Source organism: Pezoporus wallicus, unplaced genomic scaffold (genome assembly GCF_028554395.1).
Source record: "Pezoporus wallicus isolate ANWC-B61680 ecotype Strahan unplaced genomic scaffold, APGP_CSIRO_Pwel_v1 contig_5261, whole genome shotgun sequence".
NCBI lineage: Eukaryota > Metazoa > Chordata > Aves > Psittaciformes > Psittacidae > Pezoporus > Pezoporus wallicus.
In genome coordinates, this window is record NW_026642423.1 from 2,797,855 (window position 1) to 2,819,395 (window position 21,541).

Consider the following 21,541-nt stretch of genomic DNA (forward strand, 5'->3'; position numbering starts at 1 on the left):
TTCCACAATTTCATTTCTACATTTTTATGAACTTGTTTTTTAAGGATACAATGTTTAGTTAGAATAATTAAAATATATAAAAGCTTTGAGAGATGATTTACTAGATAAATATATTTTCAGCTGGCTGATGTTCAAAATATTTTTTTAATTTTTGTTTTTAACCATTCGAAATGTATTTGTATTTCCAAAATCAGACACGAATTGTACTTAGAAATCTATTAAAACACTCTGTAGGGACAACAGTGTCATTTCTCTTTTCAGAGTTGTGTGCTGTACAGCGATGCCGGATGTCAGGAGGGTTTTTTTCTTTACTTTATGTGCGGCAGCCTGTAGTGTTAGGTATTGATTGTTTTACCCCTCTTTCCCGGTCTCGGCCCGTTCTCTCCGCTCTGGACCGGAGCCACAGTTTCGCCGCCCTCCCGCGTGTCCCCCGCGAGGAAGCGGCCCGGGGAACAGAAAGTTGACGGCCCTGGGCTCAACTCCCCCGCTCCCTGCCTCCTCCCCTCCGGCGCGGCGGAAGTGACGAGCGGGCGGGCGCAGCGCTGCCACGGACGCAACGCAGACCGGCGGCCATGGGCAGGAAGGAGCGGGGTGCGCGGCGCAGGCCGGGGTTGGGGGGGGGGGGGGTCGGTGCCGTGCCTTGTGCCGCGGGCCGTGTCACAGCTCCGGTTTTGCTTGCAGAGAAGAAGAAGGGTAAGAAGCGCCATTGCGATGAGGACGAAGACAATGAAGATGAAGCTCCCGGCAAGGAGTCGCAGGAGGCAGTGCCGTCCGCAGCGGGGAAGCAGGTGGAGGACAGCGGCACCAAGCTGGACGAGTACGGGGCCAAGGACTACAAGCATCTGATGCCCCTGAAGGCTGACCACGCCTCGCGTCCGCTCTGGGTGGTACGAGTGGCCTCGTTCTCTCACCCCGTCTTGTCTCCCCGCAGAGGTGGCGGCTGTGCCCGCTGCGAGTGGCCGCGCAGTTAGGTGCGCTGCGGTCGGGCTGCTGCAGGTGGGGTTTTTCTCTCTCCCGCCGCCCCGTGAAGGCGGTGGGCCTGCGGCCCAGGCCGTCCTGCAGAGCAAGCCCCGCTCTCGGGGGCGGTAGAGACGCCAAGAAAGGATGGGTTGATTGTGTGCGCGGGTGTAGAAGGCGAGCGTCAGAGTTTGGCTCTGGAGCGGGATTTGCTCTGGTTTAGGTGTGAGGCTGCCCCTGGTCAGCCCGGGAGCCCCAGAGCTGCTGCCATCCCACGCGGGGCTCCGCGGGCTGCGGCTGTGCCATGTACCGACAGGGCCGTGAGTGCCTTAAGCCAGTTGCTTTTGCCTGTGAGGTAGAACGGCTTATGGAACTGGCTGCGTTGGCTGACGGCACGAGTGGGGTCTGTTGTTGCAGTGACGCAGCAACGGGGGCTTCTGTTTTGAAATGAAGCAGACTTAGGACAGGCTGGTCTCACCATCTGTAAACGGTACCGTTTGTTTCTTCTGCCCCAAAAGGGACATTGAGAAACTTACCCAAGACTCTGTCAGTAGTGCAAACATATAGAGAAGAGGTGGTTACCCTGCCAGTGTCTGCAGGGTGCTCTTCCTGAATGCTGTGACATGCAAGTGCTGTCTTTCCATGCATTCCATGTAACATGAGTGAAGAGTTTTGTATTGGTTTAGAGGAGCATGGCTGAAAGGTTGTGCCTGCTTGCTTAGTATTAAAGAAGAGATGAAATACCCCCATGTGTTAGTCTGGAAAAGCTTACTCGATCTGAGAGTGGTTTATTCTTAATGCTGTGGAAGGGACATGGACGAATCAATGTCTGAATTCTTTCAGAAGACAAAATTTGCATGTTCCTGTGTTTCCCTCTTCTTATGTGTTTGCCCTAACACAAAAGTCATTTTTTTGAAACCCTGTGACTTGTTACTACCTAAATAGTGGACTGTCTCTGTATTACGGCTGCCGTGTAGAAAAATCCTGATCCTGTTCAGCTAACACAGTTGTGCCTTCAGTGTTTCTCTTTATTTCTGCAGGCTCCTGATGGCCATATTTTTCTTGAAGCCTTCTCTCCACTTTACAAATACGCACAGGATTTTTTGGTTGCCATTGCTGAGCCTGTGTGCAGACCAGCCCACATTCATGAGTACAAGCTGACTGCTTACTCACTGTATGCTGCTGTTAGTGTTGGGCTGCAGACAAGCGACATAATAGAGTATTTACAAAAACTGAGCAAGACGGGTGTCCCAGATGGAATTATTCAGTTTATCAAGGTAAGACTGTTTTATTAGCACTGGAAGTACATCTGCTGCTACTAGTGACATCCTTTCCTGCTCCCTCTGCTTAATTGATTTTATTTTGTTTTTAATTATTCTGTTTCAAGATGTCATGGTTTAGCCCCAGCCAGCAGCCACTTGCTCGCTCCCTGCCCTGGGTGGGATGGGGAGGAAACTCTGAAGAAGGTTTTGAAGACAGGTTGAGATAAGAACAGTTTAATAATTGAAATGAAGGACAATATAATAATAATAATAGAAACAACAGCAATAGTAAGGAATTAGAAGAAGAGAGAAAGAGAAATGAAAATTCAGAAAACACAAGTGATGCACAACACAACTGCTCACTACCTGCCGACCAATACCCAGCCTGACCCCAGCAGTGATCTGCCCCTTGCGAGTATCTCCCCCCAGTTTATACACTGGACACGACATGCTGTGTCGTATGGAATACCCCTTTGGCTGGTTTGGGTCAGGTGTCCTGTCTGCTCCTCCCAGCTTCTTGTGCCCCTCCTCACTGGCAAAGCATGAGACTGATCAGAGTAAGCATTACTTAGCAACAACTAAAACATCAGTGTGTTACCAGCAGTGTTCTCAGACTAAAGCCAAAACACAGCACTGCACCAGATACTAGGAAGAAAATTAACTCTATCCCTGCCAAAACCAGGATACGAGAACAGAGGCTTTATCTTATTGTTTGCCTTTGATAGTGTATTGCTGCACATGTGATTTTTACAGTGTATTCTGTGTGGGGTTTATGCCTTTTTCAAGAATAAAAAATATCCCCAAGCATATCCAGACTTTAAGCCAGTAGGAATTGTACGTGGGGAAAGTTTCCTCAGATTTGCTCTGGAAGAAGACGGTGGCTGTGAATGTCTTTAATGGCCAGACAGAATAAAATAAAACGGAGCCTACCTAATCCTGCAAGTATGCTCTTGCACGTCTTGGAGGCTGATGGAATTGGCTATAAAAAATGAGTATCTGTGACCGATGTGCATGAGATGATGTGTGCATCTTCTGAAAATTCCTTTTTAGGTTTCTTCTGTAAGCAATACGACCTTGCAAGTAAATGTTCTGTGATAACTATGCTTCCTCAAAGACCTAAACTGCATTGCAGCACTTGGTCTCAAACACAGAATTGCTTTTCTGCCTATTCCTAATGACTGCTTTTGTTCATTTCTAGCTGTGTACTGTCAGTTACGGGAAGGTGAAGCTGGTACTGAAGCATAACAGGTGAGTGGTTGCTTCTGTAACTGCTGTGGCAGAGAAAGACTCCAATGCATGCCTGAGTGGACTCAGTAGCTGTTGAGTCTTATGGCTCCTTACTAAGTGGAGCATCTGTCAATACAAGATCACTTTTTCAGTTGTTGGAAGTATTTAATACGTTATTCAGTGAGTTCAATGAGTTCGGTTTGTCTGTCCTGAGATACTCGTACTTGTCATTACATTTTTAAAAGTGTGTTGCAAATTTGATATTCGAGCTTGTTTCATTACTGCTTGGACTTGCAATGCATTCTTAATGTTCCTTCCAAATTTCCATGAGCCTGGTCAGACAAGTTTTTCCGCAGCTGTCCTTAAGTCTTGTATATTCCGATTCGTAATCCATTGTTTGTCAGGCTGAGAGATCGATTGGCAAGAGATGCATGCTTGTTGCTGGGTTGAATCTGGCTTGTTTTAAACCTAGAAGATAAAGTTGGAAGGATCCTTGTTCAGCTTGAGGTCAGCTTGTTTAGACCTATCCAGTTTTATCTCGACCTGTGATTCTGCAGTAGGCAGAGGGAAAAGAAGGGGATGGGAAAACCACAAAGCCTACAACTGTCCCTTGCCTGTGTTTTCTCTTTCTCCTTTTATTTCTTTTGCCAAGTTCTCTGTTATCTGACAGCCATGGGTAACCTCTGGGACTGTAACCTAACACTGTGCTTGTGCTGCTGCTCTTTTGAAGCTGCTGCTTTGGGTAGAATTAACACAAATATTACTAGCAGGATTTTGTTGTCTTCCTGGGTGTTTCTGAGAAGAAGATACCTCACATCACTTAAGGCTTAACTTGGCTCATATTTTAAGTGGGATCTTGTCGTGGTTTAAACCCAGTCAGGCAACTTGTTCACTCACTCCCAGTGAGTGGTGCCAAGCTGACAACAATCGAAGCCCCCCCCCCCCCGGTGCTCTCCCCTTCCCCGCTCCCGGAGGAATGGGGAGGAGGATCGAAAGAGTACAACTCCTACGGGTTGAGACAAGAACAGTCCAGCAACCAATGTACAACACAAAGCACCACCGCTACTATCAACTACAACAATGATAAGGGAAAATAACAAGGGAAGAGAATACGATACCACCGGCCAAGAAACGAGTCCAACCCGGAAGCCCGTGTCCTTCCGGGTAACTCCCAGTTACCCCCCACCCCGGGCATGACGTGCTGTGGTATGGAATACCTCCCTGGCTAGCCCGAGTCAGGCGCCCCATCTCTGCTTCCTCCCGGCTTCCCCTCCTCCCTGGCAGAGCATGAGCCTCACAAAGTCCTTGGTCAGGGTAAACATCACTTAGCAACAACCGAAAACATCGGCTTCACCAACACTGTTCCCAGGCTGGAAGTCAAAACACAGCACTGCACCAGCTACCACAAAGGAAAAACATGACTGCTACTGCTGAACCCAGGACATATCTCCAGCCAGCATCGTTACTGCTGAATCTTCAGGGAGAGACACAATTTCAGGAGGCACTAATTTGAGTACTGGACGGTTTGTGTTTTGGAGGTTTGGGGGTTTTTTGGACTTTATTGGTCCTGTGGGCAGGACTTCAAAACACCACATCCAGTGTTTTCACAGCCTTGCCTCAGTTCAGTCCCCAAAAAAATGGACTTATGTCACAAATAATCTCTCTCTAGGCAGAGTTCTGCTGCAGTTTTCCCACTTGTGTTAGGAAACATCTGAGCAAGCTGGATAACTGCAGAGTACGTGATGCTTTTGGTGAGGCATCTTTGATTGCCATGATGCCTTTGGTTTTAAGTGACCAGCCCAAGATTGTCTACTTGAGAGTGCATGTGGGATAGTTATATATTTAAGCATCTGTGCCACTCTTCCTGTAAGTTGATTAGTTCATAAAATTGCTTTTCTTTATTCTTTCATTTTAGGTATTTTGTGGAAAGTACCTTCCCTGACGTCATTCAGCAGCTTCTCCAAGACCCAGTGATTAAAGAATGTCGCCTAAGAATGAAAACTGATGCTGAGGATGATGATACAGAGTTCCTTACAGAGACATTCACCAGTAAATCAGCAGTATGTTTGGGCATGTTTTACAATTACTGAATGAACAGTAGATAAACTGTTGAGTAGTTTGGGATGGTTGTTGTTTTGTTTGCTTTATCGTCAGTTGCTTTTGGTTCTGTCAGCAATGATCTGTGCCTCCTTAATGAGCCCACATTTGGAGGGTGTTAGTCTAATAAAACTCTTGGTGAAAATCTTGTCCATTTCAGATTGCCAAATCCAAAGAAGGTGGCTTCGGTCCATCAACTTCACAGGAAACAGATGCTCAGAATAAGCCAGATGTCCCAGCTGACTTATTTGAGTTTTATGAACAGATGGACAAAGATGAGGAGGAGGAGGAGGAAACACAGACAGTGTCTGTTGAAGTCAAGCAGGTATGAGTATTTTAGTCTCTGCATTTGTAGCATTGGGGAATGAGCCTGGAACTTGCCAATAAATAAGCACAAGAACTTCATGTACTGTGGCCCTTGGTTTGATAGGGCAGATCACTGGAAGTCATTGACATTCCTTTTACCTTCTTAAATCTTTAGAATCTTCCCTTTCTGTACAGAGGGTGACAGGGAATCTTTCCTTCCCAGCCCACAAGGCTTAGGGCTCACAGGCCAGAGAAAAGCTCCAGAGTGTAATCATAGAATAGTTTGGGTTGGAAGGGGCTTTCAAAGGTCATCTAGGCCAACCCCCAAGTAAGGGAGGTTCCCATCATGCACAGCTTAGTGTTGCTTTGTGCAAGACAGGCAAAGATTCAATGGAGAGCAAATCTGCTGTTGGCTTCAGAGCATTTTTATTTCTTTTTTTGCCCTCCCTTCCCTCCCTGTTTCTGTTCTGTGACTCATGTTTGCAGAAGAAACTCTTGAGGTTCTGATTTCATAGCTTAAGAAGGGAGCTGGAGGTTGGAGCACAGCCCTGGCTTGTCCTGCAGAGCTTTTGTGGAATTTCTCAAGTTGTTTTTGGATTCCTTAGTGGGGAAAACAGGAATTTTAAAACCAGGTAACTTAGCAGCTACTTTGTTTATTTTAAAACACCCAAACCAACAACCTCTTGGTGATTGAATCACCCTGTCACTGTGTGGAATAAGTGCATTACCAGGGCATGGAAGTTTTCCAGGTAACAGATGTGCAGCTTTGGTGGGTCCTTTGTAACACAGAACCTTTTGTGTCTGTTCCTGAGAAATGCTGCAGGACTTCAGAGTGTAGTTTAGTCACTGTGGATAAACAACACATCTGAGACTAATGCATCATGTTCTCAGTCTGCCTAAACAGCCGTCTCTTGATATGGAGTGTTATTTAAATGCTTGAGGGGTAGGGGTGATCACAGTGTTTTCTGAATGAACTTTAATTCTTGCAGACTTCATGAGCATGAAAAATAAATGTAACTTCACATGGTACTAGGCCATCTGGTTGGGTTTTAAAAAAAGTTACGTCAGATGCGGAGAGCTTACCTGAAGCTTTGTTTCCTCTTCAGGAGATGATTGAAGAACTTCAGAAGCGTTGTATCCATTTGGATTACCCCTTGCTGGCAGAATATGATTTCAGAAATGACTCTGTGAATCCTGATATTAATATAGATCTGAAACCTACAGCTGTGCTCAGGCCCTATCAAGAGAAAAGCCTAAGGAAGATGTTTGGAAACGGGCGAGCCAGATCTGGTGTTATTGTTTTGCCTTGTGGTAAGTTTGAGTTGGGATTTAGGGGTTTTGGTCTTTATTTACCTGTAGTAAAGGAACTTCCAGATATGACAGCTGCTGGGATTTCAGACAGTTGTAGCTGGTCTTTAGTGAGTGGATTCCGGGGCTGTGGTGAGGGGAAGAAGTGAGGAACATGCAGATTGGGACAACCTACAGGAAGCAATGGGAAAGGGAGGGAACACAAAACTGCATGCCAGTGCCTTTGGTATTGTGGGTGGAGGAAGCACATGGGAGGGAGGGCTTGAGAGAGTGTAGAAGGGGAGCTGGAAGAAGTGTGAAGGAAGAGTGGAAAGAGGTAAGGACTTGCTATGTGGGGGAATGCTCATGGGAGCGGGGGGGGGGGGGCAGGGGCAGGCAGATGGATCACCCCAGGGGTAACTTTCTGTAGCCACCTGGAATTTAACGTGCTTTTGAAATTAAGAAAGCATTAAAATGATTGTTTCTAGTAGGCAAAGCCATTGTTTACAGTGATTCTCTTGAGAAAATGTAGTTAAATGTCCAGTAGACAATCCAGTAGAAGTGAATACTCCATTTCTTTAAAACTATTACAGTAAAGAAACAATGAAGAATTTGTCCTTACATGATTTCATATCCTCTTGCAGTTTTCCTTTGCTCTTTTTTTTTCCCCCCTCTCATACTGCAGTGATATCTGAGAGATGACTAACGAATATCACTCTCCTTCCCTGCAGGTGCTGGCAAGTCTTTAGTTGGAGTGACAGCTGCATGTACTGTTCGCAAGCGGTGTCTGGTCCTTTGTAATTCTGCAGTGTCTGTAGAGCAGTGGAAAGCCCAGTTCAAGATGTGGTCCACCATCGATGACAGTCAGATCTGTCGGTTCACTTCCGATGCCAAGGACAAGCCCATTGGCTGCTCAGTTGCTATCAGCACATATTCCATGTTGGGGCATACGACAAAAAGATCCTGGGAAGCAGAAAGAGTAATGGAGTGGCTTAAAAGTCAGGAGTGGGGCCTTATGATACTTGATGAAGTACATACTATCCCTGGTAAGGAAATGGTGTGCAAATCTGCTCTTTTAGAAATGGTGGTTTTTTTCTGTCTTACTCATGATTAATATAGTGAGTAAACCCATGGCTTAGGGTTGTGAAACAGCTAAACTGCCTTGTTCTAGCTTCTTTTTTGTTTTTCCCTTAATACTACACAGTGTAGCTGACCATGACTTTTCTGAATCCCTTCAAATAAGACACTCTATTTTTCTATAATGGCAGTGTAAAAAACAGGTGCCTTCCCCTTCTGTGTAGGTTGATAAAATGCTCTTTCAATACCCGAATTACATTTGTGTAATTTTGCTGTAGACAGATTTGAACAGGAGAGGAATTCTTCTGCACTCTTTTCTTTTGAGATGTAGTGGCACTGTAGGATAGCTTTTAGTGTCTATTTCTACTCAATGAAATATGAGTAACTGTAGCAATTACTGTCCAGAAATAGCTGCTGTGTTTGATACTACTCTGTAATTGAGATCTGTACTATTGGAAAGCAATAATGTAGTAGTAAAGCATCTGTGGAATAATCCTGGTTAAAAATACCATCCAGGATTCTGTTAGCTGCTCTAGCTTGTTCTGATTGCATTCGAATATATAATTTGGATTTCAGAAGCAGACCTTGATGATTACCTGCCCTTTTATCACAGCAGCATGTTGTTGCCACCGTTCTTTTGCTTTTGTTCTTACTTGGTCTTGTAAAAATTAAGGTACAGAATTTCTTGTGTGATCTCTGTCCATGCTGAATTCTGCAGTAATTCTGCCATATATACTACAAGTCCTAAATGTGGCAGTCAGCCAGGAGTCCTTGCGTCATGGTTCTTCCTGTGAAATCTGTATGACCTAAAACAAGCCATGTAACCCCTGGATGTATTAATTTTGTCTCTGGAAATGGGAAATAATAAAGATGCCAGGAAGTTTACTGAGGTTTTCAGAGTACACTGAAGATGTAAACTAAAGCTGCAGTCAGTGTGCAGTTTTGCTGTAACGCAGATTTGTTAGAAATGTATGCGAGACTGGGTTATATTTCCCAGCCCTGTTCTTGATTTGTGTTCAGGAGTTGACGAAAATATTCTTTTAAGTTGCAGTGTTTGTCTTCCAAATCCAGTCAGGAAAGTAAACAGAAAATTCGTTTTGCATTTTTTAGCAAAGATGTTCAGACGTGTGCTCACTATTGTGCAAGCTCATTGTAAACTGGGGCTGACAGCTACTCTGGTCAGAGAAGATGATAAGATTGTTGACCTGAACTTCCTGATTGGACCAAAGCTTTATGAAGCCAACTGGATGGAGCTGCAGAACAATGGCTACATTGCTAAAGTCCAGTGTGCTGAGGTGAAGCTCTGCTTTTTTGGTACTACTAGTGTTTATTTAATATGCTTATATTTTAAGAAGATGTATAAAATTGCAAGTATTTAACTGGGATAAACAAGACTCCTTATGACTTCTCATGTACTTTATCACTCAGGCAAAGCTGTCGCTAGTCAATATGAACATGCGGCAAATCCAGTAGCCATGTATTCTTCAGAGTGACTTAAGCGCACTCTGTTTGCCAGCATTGTGGTGCTTGTTCAGCCATCTCCAAGTCAGCGTTTGGAAATGTGGACAGTGCTTGCAGTGTTGTAGACCTAGTTTGGTGCAGTTGACATTCGTGTTGCCTGGTCTGACTTGATCTCTTAAGCACAGTTCTCTGCGGTAGTGTAACACCATGTTACAATGAGCCTGACATCAGGCAGCATGCTTGGAAGCTGCCTTTTAGAGACTTCAGCCAGCAGATAATCTGTAGTTGTTTGAGGAAAATTCTTGTAACTCTTAAAACAAAGGAGAATAGCAGAAAGTTTAAAAGCCATAAGAAAATACGTGCTTATTTCAAGCCTGAATGCATGAGAGTGAAAATTGAAAACGTAAGACTGGATCTTACTGTTTCTTTCCAGTATAATGGAACCTCTGTTCTTTCCCACATATGGATGAGAGAAAAATCTGGTATCACAGAAGTGGAAACCTTTCACACAGGCACATCGGAATGTTAAAGAAACCTTTCTGGGTCAAACTAAAGGTGTAACTTAATACAGCATTTCTGATAAATGTCAAGGAAGATACTTAGGGAAGGGTATAAAACAAAGGCAGACATATCTGTTACTTCTCCTGATACTTCTCCAAGCCCTCAATCACTGGTGAGCTGTTTTGGCCATTGTGTAGTCACCAGTAAGTTTCTTTTTCATTAATTTTTCCAGACTCCCATTGAATGGAAGTAAAGTTTTAGCAGCTACAGCATGCTATGGTAGACTATTGCAACTTAAATGTCATCTGGTTTTTGTTTTTTTTTTTTGCTGGCTTTTTCAGTTGTGTGCATTTGGGTTTTGTTTGTTTGGTGGTGGTTGTTGTTGGTTGTGGGTTTTTTGTTAGTGGTGTTTGGGGTTTTTTTAAACCTGTGTTTCTAGTTTCGTGTAATTCTTCCCAGGTCTGGTACTGGAATAAAAGATGCAGGTGCAGGTCAGCTGTTCTCCTTTTGTACAAACTGGAGTTGTAGAAGAAAAAAAACCCACAACTATTTTTAAGTAATATAATGCAAGTAAAGAGCATCTAGAAAGTAAGTAGGTTGAAGGGGGAGTAATCGGTTTGCAAATTCAAATTAGATTGCTTAGGCACTTTGGTTGATTCTGCCTTAGGGGCATGATTCTTCTCAGTCACTGAACTACCCTTTAGACATTGAAAAGTGAAGCATGGGCTACCTTTGTTCTGAATGGTGTGAAAATTCTGCAAGTTTGTATTCTTTAGGTCAATGTTTTTAAGTAACCTTTGATAGGGCTACCAAAAGCAGAGAACCAGCTGTTAAAATCAAGGTCGCTCCTTTGTGAAAAGTATATATATGAGAAAAGGTTGGTAAATTTGTTCTGCAGTGAAGACTAAATGTATCTCTTAGCTTTCAGAATATGGATTAAAATCTTACGGTAAAAAACTGACTGCTGTGACAGGCAGATTACACAGTTCAATCCCTTAATTATTGCTCTGTAAAAAGCATTCAGTAAAATTAAGTATGAAACATAAAGGAAATATCTTCCAGTCTTCTTCCAATCCTGCTGCCTATTTCTGTCATTGATCCCACTGCCAAAGCATTTTGCAAGGCCAGAATATTAATGAGGTTAAACATTTTGGCTGTTCTGGAGGCTACCCCAACCTGTAACTTTCATTTTGGTACACAAATTCCTCTGTTAAGATGTGGCTTGTGCTATCCAGAAGGTTGTAATGCATAATCATCCCCCCGCTGTCTTTTCACTTCCAACTGGAGTAAAATAAATAACAGAGGGTTACTCTATGTGTGTGTGTTTTCTCTGATTCTAGGTTTGGTGCCCAATGTCACCTGAATTCTATAGGGAATACGTAGCTATCAAAACAAAGAAACGGAAACTGCTCTACACCATGAACCCAAATAAATTCAGAGCCTGTGAGTTCCTGATTAAGTTTCATGAGCGACGGAATGATAAAATCATCGTATTTTCTGACAATGTCTTTGCACTGAAGGAGTATGCAGTCAGACTTGGGAAGTAAGTGTACACAACCAGCAATGACACTGTTGTTTTCCAGGGTGCTTCTCCTCAGGTTCTCAAAAAGTCTTAACCTTGTCTAAAAAACCTGGAGACAGACTTTTTGGGGGTCTGTGCTGTACCAGTGCATTGCCTAGAACTACTGTAATTGTTTAATAAATGAAAGGATATTGCTCCCATGAGCTCCTCAGCCAACTTAAATGACTTTAATGCAAGTGCAGTTATGGAAGGTTTTACAGATAGAGTTTACTGACGGGTCAGCATCAGTGTATTTGTCAGGTTTGGAGAGAGATGGTCGGAGAGAGTATTTGTTAGAATCAGGTATAGGGCAATTACTGGGGAAAATAAGCATAGAAACTGGCCTCATCCTTTCTTTGACAAGCTGTGGGGTCTTTCGACTGCATATGATTTCATGTCTAGGAATTTCAGCAGTACCACAAACAAGTGTTACGCTTAGCAGAATTCATGATCAGTTTTGACTGTAGTTTGCAGCCATATTGTGCTGGCTTGCTGTGACATCAAATAGCAAACAGAGCTTGCTAGATGGTGCTGGATGAATTCCAGCACCTGTGGTTTCTTTCATCATTTTTTTTAATCTGTCTGGACAGAGATTAACTGTAATGATGCCTCTGGAATGTCTCTAGCAGTGTTCAGTGCACTGCACAAAAAGCCTTTAGCAAGGGCGATGCTGGGAGGGAGTGCTTGTGAAATTGCACAATAGTTAAGTGGAGCAGATGCTGTAAAAGCGTGTCAGGAAAAACAGTTAAAGAAATACTTTTCACTTCCTTGAGTGAATTGTTTGTTCCTCACATCATTTGTGGAGCTCCAGGTTATACTGCTGTGGGTGTTTGAAATGAAGGAGGCTCACAGTGCTGGATGAAGGTGAGGGAGTCTTTTAACCAGAGGATTTTCCAGCATAATTTGAGCATGCTGAAACACAGAGAACTGTTAGTTTGGGTAGAAATTACATGTGTAAGGAGGAGAGAGCAGCCCAGTAGGTACGGTGGTGGTGGCTGAGGCTCTGCTGGCCCAGCAGGAACACAGTTCCCACTGAACTTCCCATGACCTGATTGAAGTACATAGGGTGGGTGGCTCCCAGGTGGAGGGAGAGACTATGGCTGTCATCTGGCTATCTCTGTTGGCTCTTCCCTTAACTGCTCTTTCCCTTGGTACTGTCAGGGAAAGATCATGCATGCACATGACAGGAATTATTTTTACTACAGTTTTGGGGGCCACAAAATTCAAATGTGCTTAGCCATCTTTTACTCTGTCATGAACCTGTCCGATGTAGTATAGCTCATATGCTGAGTGATTTTGTCTGGTGTTATTAGTATGTTTAAATCACTGTTTCTGAAGGACTATGCCTCTGTGGTTTTGACAGGTATGTCAGTTGGAGAGGGATTTATCTTTGCAAGTTCCTCAAATGCCTTGCAGTGAGGAAAAAGAGTAATTAAAAAAAAAAATTAAAGTCAGCCTGGCATTGGATGTTCTTGAATGAATTGTTGTCAGGTAGGATCTAAGTGCGTTAAAATGGAGGATTGGTAGTCAGGAGTTCTGGGTTATTCTGTTCGTAAGTAAAAAATATGTTTGAACCCCTTCTGGTGGCTTTAAAAAAACAGAAGGCTCACAAATGCTTTAGTTTCAGTTTAAATCTTCCATTTAAGTTTTGGGGTTTTAAAATAATCACAATTTAAATATTAAATAAAAATTTAAATAAGGCTTAAGATATTAATGAATGCTAAAAATTGAATAATAACGCTATTATTTCAGAGTTCACTTGTTTGCCACTTTCATTTTTTAGCTGCATTTTCCTAAAGATCTGGTTAAATACACTAAATAGAAGAATTAATAAAAGTGACTAGGATCACATGGTAAAATGAAGGCTAGAATAAAGTTTGTAGTAAAGAAAGCAAGAGGAGCCAGTGCACCCAAATTAGTTGATAAGAATAGAAAACCTTAGTACTGAGCAGTGCATGTTTATGTTAAGCTGCCACCCATATATGTGCGATAGTAAAAGTTAAGTACAAAATTTGAGGTTGGTTCCTTTTGTTAGAAATAATGTATGGAAGTGTCAACAAAACAAATTGTAGGCCTTGATTCCTGTTATTTGGAGATGCTTGTTATTAATGAGCATTTGGAATCAGTGCCACAGCTGAAGCAGCAGTGGCTATGGACACCTGCAGTCCTCTCATTTTTATGTGGGTTTTGCCATTTTTAGCCTTTTTTTTTTTTCTTTTTTAACAAAACCAACCCTGCTTCAGCTGGAAGAAAACAGCCGGACTCTAGAGAGAGCCTTAGGACATACATAGTAGCCCAGGTTACTCATGAAGTCCGTGGGTGACTGAGTTTGTGTGAGCCTTCTGGATTGAGATATATTCCACAAGATTCATTGTCAAATGTTAGAAACCTTAGGTGAAATGCCACTGTGAGCTGCTTGTGGCCATGGAATGTTTGGGACCTTGTTTTCATTTCAGTAGGTCCGGAAGGTATTAGGAGGGGCAAGAGGTCAGCTTCAAAAGCAAAAATAATTTTCCCAGAACAACATCGAGCAGCCAGCTTGTGACACTTGGCATATAATTGATTGAGAAGCCTGGATTTTCAAGTGTTTAAATAGGAAGCAAAGGTTCCAGCTGTCAATGTGCTAACTCAGTAGATTTGAGGGAAAAAAATGTCTTATTTTAACAGCTGCCTTCAGTCTTTCATGTGGGCTTAACGAGTGTATTGAGTCTGTTGATACAGAGCTTCATTGGTGCATGTAATTGCAAAACATTTGTAACTGTCGGAATTTATTTCTGGCAGCCTGCATTGCTGCAGAGGGTTCCACAAACAACTGGATTGCTGCCATAAGGAGCCAAATGAACTAAAAGTAATCCGTAACTGTGAAGTGCCAAAATCTGTTTTGTTTTTATATCAGTTCAAGTGTATCCTGTGCTCCCTGCCATGGTATTGTAGTACCTCATAAAGAAAACTTGAATTGATTTAATTTGTGTATGTTCTGTTCTTTTCAGACCCTATATATATGGTCCCACTACACAGGGAGAAAGAATGCAAATTCTACAAAACTTCAAGCACAATCCAAAAATCAACACTATTTTCATTTCCAAGGTAAGTGAGGACACTGAGTGTGTCCCTGTACCTGTCCTCAGAGTGAACTTCATTTGAGCATTATACTTGCACATTGTGCATTTGATGTCTTTGTATCACAGCTCACAGAGGTGTACTTTGCATTAAGGCTTTTTGATGATATGTAGAGAAAAGATAATGCTCAGAGACTGCTTCTCTGTTACAGGTAGGTGACACCTCCTTCGATCTGCCGGAAGCCAATGTTCTGATTCAGATTTCATCCCATGGTGGATCTCGAAGACAGGAGGCTCAAAGGCTGGGGCGAGTGCTGAGAGCCAAAAAAGGTAAATGAATGGTTGGTAAGGCTTCCAAAGGACAAAAAAAAAGCTGAAGAAAAATGAACTTCTTGTTCTTTGGTGGTTCTTTCACTTTTTCATTCCTTGATAAATTTCCTCAACATGAAATCCTTTTAAAAAATCATGCTATTACCCTAAAAAGCAAGTCTCTAGAAGGCACGTTCTTCATATTGCAGATTACTTTCTTTTAAAAATGGGATTTGGTTTCCAACTGGTTGTATTTTTGCAAAACATATCCAAGGAGCTTTTAATTTAGAAAATTGAGTCTTAATACACTTTCTGCTTAAGATCTGCAGACACTTACTTTATGTGCAGTTGGTGCTAGTTACAGCTGAGGCTTGCTTTGAAAATGTATGCAAAAGCCATGTTAGTTGTTTAACAAAGTCTTAGCGAAGCCTTGGACTTTAAAAGGGACCCCGATGCTGTTTGGAAAATAAACTTTAAAGGACTGTAAGTTTTAAAAAAACAAATTGGTATACAGGCTGGTATATCCCAGTCTTCAAATAGCCCTAGGAATTCTTATCAAATGATCTTTGTCTTGCTTTTTTTTAATGCAAAACCACTACAGACTCCAGTTTACACTGATAAAGCTTTTCCTTTGTCTTTCTCTGGGCTTTTTTAACATGTACTGCAGTCCTTGCTCTTGATTTTTTTAGTTCCTCTTTACCCAGTTGACTGTAAAAAAAAAATCTTACCTTCCACCTTGTCTAGCTAATAAAGAAGCAGGTTCTTCTCAGAGCACCACTGTAAGTGTGTGGGTCTACACTTCCTTTTCTGTTTTTAACTTTTTACCCCTTCTCAAGTTATTAAGAACAAGGGTAGGAATTACCACACTGTGCGCTTGGTCAGCTTATGTAAGGTCTGGGTGGAGCTAAGCTTTGCAGATTGTTTTTGTGGAGAGACAACTTGTTTTCACTATTCAGCCCTTTGTTGTTCTTTGCTGCAGTGTTCCAAATAGAATTACTCACTTGGTGTCTTTGTCTCCTAGGCATGGTTGCAGAGGAATACAATGCCTTTTTTTATTCTCTTGTATCCCAAGACACTCAGGAAATGGCATATTCAACAAAACGACAACGGTTTCTTGTAGATCAAGGTTATAGCTTTAAGGTAATTTGTACCTTCTATTTTTTGTATTTGTGGCCTGGGAATGTAACTTGGATATTCTTTCATGTTAGTACTAGGTCAAACACTTGAGAATTCCAGTTGTGGAATGTATTAATGAAGGTTTTGCTCGCAAGCAGGAACCTTTCCAGTATTGTTTTATCCATCTGTATTACTGTGGGGGTAGATACAAGCAGCTTAGTACAGCTTCTGGAAAGGTAAGTATTCATACTTCAAACCAAGCACCCACTGGGGAGTGAAGTGGACTGTTACTTGCATGGTTGGTTTATATTTATGCTGTGCAGTTGTCCATCTGTGCAGGCCTCCTCTTACACCTTATCATACGGGTTGTGCGTAAAGCATTGTTGATATGCGTTCATGTCATAGTTGCCAGCAGTAATTAGAAAACTCCCAAAACATCACAAATCACAAATAATATCCAAAGAACTCCAGTCTCAGACCAGTTTTTCAGTATTGGGAGAAAATCTTTTTCTTTGTGGCTAAAGAGAACATACAGTAGACAGGATTCATGCATCCTACATTCATACATCTGACTGTGGTTAGGTGTCTGAAGAGTATAGCAGCACATTCCAAATGAAATAGTTTTTGGGGTTCTTGGTGCATGAGATTAGTGTGTAGACAATTTCCACAATGCTGTCCAGAGCCTGCAGTGCTACAGAAAATCAGGCAGGATGGAGATATGTTGATACAGTGGCTCTGTTAGCAGAAACTGTTCTGGCTGATAGAGGTCTTCAGACTGTGCTTATTTCCACCAGCAGCTGGACCTTCCTCTTGTAATTTTTCTCTGCATGGAATGAAGTATATCACCAAAATCACTGGGTTGAATGTTCATTGATAAAGAGATGTCAGAATTAACTGCAGGAAAATACTCTTACTGGAGAGTAGCGATCTTCCTGCTACAATTAAAACATACTCCTGGAAACAGAACATTTTCAGTGTTGACAAAGTAACAGAGCCATGAGTTGAAAGACAGAAGTTTCTCCCTAAAATCCCTTTTGTAAAGGACTGAATGCTGTCTCATTTCTCCAGACATCCTTGAAAATTGGTCACCCCTTGTACTTGGTTTGTTATATATCTCTGTGTCATCTTCTTCTAAACATAAAATGTCATTCTACTAAGCCTCCCCTATTTTACAGATTTCATGGTGTATCTCATTTAATTTTCTTTTAATCCATGGGCTGCTCTGTATGCTCGTTTGTTGGGTTGTTAAAGGCAACCGTGGCATGATAATTCTGCTTTTAGGTAAATTATTCTTTTACAAAACTGGAATTTACATCTTCGACTAGAAGCCTTCACAATAAGGAATACTGCTGAGAAAAAGAAGAGCTAAGGCTCCCTGTCTGCCTTTAGGGAACAAACTCAAGCTTATGGCATTGACAGAATTGTGCAAGGATTGCACGAGGTGCAGTGGCAAGCAGCTTCTGCTGGGTTGCACTTGAGCTTAGCTATGCAAGAGCTTTGCTTCATGAGACAATGCAGTACAGGATGTCCCTGTGGGTAAAACCTCTCTGAACTGCAGCTATGCTGAAGTAAATAATTGTTCTCTAATCAGTGGCCTTTTAAAGAGAGCTTTGAGGGTGTCCTTACACCGAAACAGGCACGTCACAGTCTTCAAAACATGGTTTTGCTTTGTAGTGAATGTATTTTGACAGAACTGTAGATCTATACTAAGCTGCAGCTAATTACAGCAAATGCATCTATGTGGCTATAGCCAAGAAGATTAGAAAAATCCCTTTACTTGTATTTGAATGCTTTGGATTTTGGAGCTAATAAAGAGGTTAAAATAGAGGAATTTTATTTTGCAAGGAAGAACTAGGCAGGAGCTCTGGTGTAATATGGGGGAAAAGCAGTGCAAGAGGCAGCTGAGTATCTGAAGCAACAGTTTAGCTGACCAGTACTGGGATGATTTTATTTGCAGTGTAGGAACAAAACATTAGAATATCTATTTTCTTCTGTTTGACAAACTTTAAACGTTAGTCATAGCTGGCATCAAAGAATAACAGAGCTGGAAGAAACTTCCAAGAAACCACCGATACCAGCATAGCCAGGATCAACTGTGTGTAAGTCATTCCCAGCAGATGTTTGCCTTCTTATTCTTCCAAGTATGGAGATTCTACCTTATCTTTAGGTGATCATTTCAGTGCTGATGTTCACTCCTTCAGAATCTTTGTTCCTGAATTACTAAAAAATCATTACTCCTCTAAAAGGGTTTTCGCTTTTTTCTAGGACTTGTTTTCTTCCTGCCATCTCTCAATAGCTCCCTTTTATGCCTTTCACCAAAAAGAGAACTGGAATAATACTGCTTTGCTAAGTCACATCTTTTTGTCTTTGCTTCTTAAATAGGAGCCTTGTCATTACAACTTTCTGCTTGGAGTTTACTGCTAGTGGGGTTTTTCTGTTAACTAACCATAGTTTAGTTATTTACTGTATTGTGGTTTTATTTAGAGACTTAATGTAGGATATGTTAAATTTTAAAGCAGTAGTATAACTCATTATATCTAAGAATTGGGGATGACTTTAAGCTTAGCATCTGTTAAACAGCTTAAAAAAATGGTAATGCAGTGGGAATTCTTTCCATTCTATGAATCACATTAGTACTGTTTTTGCAACCAGAACTGGAAACAGGCTGTTGCAACTTAAAATTGCTTTTTGTGCCTCCTTTTTCTTTATTTTTTAGGTGATCATAGCACATGCTCTTCTGAATAAACAAGGGGACCATGTATTCCTTTAGCCATATAATAGGACAGGCTGCTCCCCCGAATGGATTCTTAAATCTAGGACATTTCTCACACATCCATTTTAAATTACAAATTGCCACTGACAACAGCCCACAACACTGATCATTTGTTCTAGGATTTCATGTCTCTGTTTTTCAAAAACAGTACTTTGTAGCTAATGTGGATTTATTTTACCATAAGATGTTTTTAAATTTTTTTAATCAGTCTTTGTGATCAGATCCAGCCCAGATTACTGAGGTAATTAGTTTCTAATAGTATTGACTCGTGAAATAAGCTGGAAAAGGAAGATGAGGAGGGGAAATACTACATAACCAAGGGAAGTAGCTGAATTAGAATGTCTTTCCCATAATCTGTACAAGTGGGAAAACTGAGATTCTGATGTATAAACGTGTATACCATAACGTGTTTAACTGCTGGAAAATTCTTCTGAAATTTTAAAAATACCTCTAATTAAGAAAGCAAGCTGCCTATTGTAAAGCTTTATAACGAAAGCTTGAGAGCTTTTCAGCTGTTCTGAGGAGGTTTTTCAGCTAGTGGAGTATATGGCACTAAATAGCCAGTAGATGGCATGTGCCTTGCATGCAAGGTTATCAGATGAGTTACAAAAGAATTTCAGAGAACAAATCTAACAGCTAAATTACCTTGTGTAAGTACACGAACATTTAAAGGGTCCTTTTGCTCTGCTGCTGCCGTGTTGCAAGTTGCTGCGTTGTCTCTCAGCAACTGTTCATACATCTCAATTTGTTTGTGGGTGTTTTTTTTTCTATATTCCTCAATGTTCATTGCTGCAATTCTCAGTGTCTGGAAATCTAGTGAATTATTTTTCTTAAATATAAAGCACTAGTTCTTAAACTAGACAAATGTAGAGCCCACATCATAAAGCCGACCTTGCAGTAAGTTCACTGTGCATCTGAGCTATATGTGCTTTGGTCAGGCTCTTGATCAAGCTGGTATGGACAGTGTTTGGCTGACATCCTCTGTCCAGAGCTTTCATTTTTCCTTTCTGTTTTTCTTCCAAAGGTTTGTATTCTGCATTTCCAGCTAGACTATAAGAAGGAGGGTGGAGGGTGTTGTATGTGTATGCACCCCACGTCGGGAGATTTTATGTGTATCTGTGCTATTCATGTTGTTAAGCTGTTCAAACCATTAATAGAAGTTGAGGGCATTTCCAAGAGGATATGGCATCAGAAATTCTTTTCTTGGTTTTGAATAGCTAACAGTGAGGAGGAAGATTTGTCACCTTGTACTGTGGTCTATTTCTTAGGTAGTAACAAAGTTTGCAGGCATGGAAGAAGAACAACTTTCATTTTCAACCAAAGAAGAAGAGGAGCAGCTTCTGCAGAAAGTCCTGCAGGCATCTGACCTGGATGCTGAGGAGGAAGTAGTTGCTGGAGAATATGGCTCAAAGTCAACTCAGGTAATGAAGAATGCTTTGAAAAGGATGACCACAGGTGTGGAAGAACTGGATGATTCTATTTTCATTCTAAATGTAATGCCATCATTGATGCTCTCATATGTGGTAACTAATTCTTTTCAGGTTAATGTTTGCGTAAATGGCATTGTGATGAAGTACGTTAGGAATTTCCACTCTAAGGTGTACTTACAGTGAGTGGCAGGCAGTGATTTTCTTTGTAGAAATTCTTAGAAAGAAAATTTGAAAGGCTTTTTGGCATTACAGTTGCTAGATGAACAGTGCTGCCCAGCAGCCAGTGGGCATTGGTAGGTTAGAGTACGACTATCTAATCACACATTGACATGTGGTTTTTTAACTCTTGCAGGTGTCACGACGTACGGGCACAATGAGCTCTATGTCAGGAGCAGACGATACAGTTTACATGGAATACCACTCTTCACGGAATAAGGCATCTGGAACTAAACATATCCACCCACTATTCAAACGCTTCCGGAAATGATGTCCTTCAAGCGTGCATTCAAACTGCAGATCAACACACTGGCTGCCAGAACTAAGAATATGGACTAACGATTTCTTTTATATGCATCTATATAGGCACAACAAAATCTTACCACAGGAAACATACTATCCAGTGACTGGATCCTGGTTATACTTGTTTTCAGGGTAATTAATAGAATTTATTTTTATCAGTTGAAGATTCTTTTTCAGAAGAATTCTGGAAAATTAAGTTTTTACTGATGTTTGAATTGTTATTTATCTCACTATTGTGTCTGTTCTACAAAATACTGGCTTTTTAAATGCTTAAGTAAAAATCATTCATTTAGCTGAACAAATCCTGATAGGAGCACTTTACATAATATTTTTAAAACTAGGAGCTAATTTATACTTATTACTTAACCTGTCTTAAAATTCTAACGAATTGTTTGGAAATATTTTGAAGTTTGAAAACAAGGAGGAAGAGGGACTGTGTCTCCGATGTAAACTCAAGGACAACATTAGTAAATACAATAAAATTCTGTGCTCCATTTATTTTTCTTTCAACTGTTGAGAAGTTGTTAAGGTAAAAGCTGTTTCCCTTGTCTTTATATTATATTTATTAACCATTCAATAAAACCATTGTAACTGCTAAA

At 41.4% G+C, this 21,541-nt stretch overlaps 1 protein-coding gene across 1 annotated transcript; it reads left to right on the plus strand.

Annotated features, from left to right (window-relative positions):
- Positions 1-554: 554 nt before the first annotated feature.
- ERCC3 (ERCC excision repair 3, TFIIH core complex helicase subunit) lies at positions 555-21,541 on the plus strand. The gene is made up of 15 exons (XM_057430132.1): positions 555-591; positions 682-887; positions 1,998-2,234; positions 3,418-3,467; positions 5,362-5,506; positions 5,704-5,868; positions 6,956-7,160; positions 7,868-8,182; positions 9,324-9,508; positions 11,516-11,718; positions 14,727-14,823; positions 15,008-15,125; positions 16,126-16,244; positions 20,262-20,414; positions 20,776-21,541. Exons 1-15 carry the CDS (start codon positions 573-575, stop codon positions 20,908-20,910), a joined length of 2,352 nt encoding a protein of 783 aa, XP_057286115.1. The 5' UTR covers positions 555-572; the 3' UTR covers positions 20,911-21,541.

What these genes read in the sequence shown, in the direction of transcription:
- ERCC3 (XM_057430132.1), top strand. An exon ending in TGTTATTGTTTTGCCTTGTG is followed by an intron (nt 7,161 to 7,867) that starts GTAAGTTTGAGT and finishes CCTTCCCTGCAG; the next exon opens with GTGCTGGCAAGTCTTTAGTT. An exon ending in AGTGCTGAGAGCCAAAAAAG is followed by an intron (nt 15,126 to 16,125) that starts GTAAATGAATGG and finishes TTTGTCTCCTAG; the next exon opens with GCATGGTTGCAGAGGAATAC.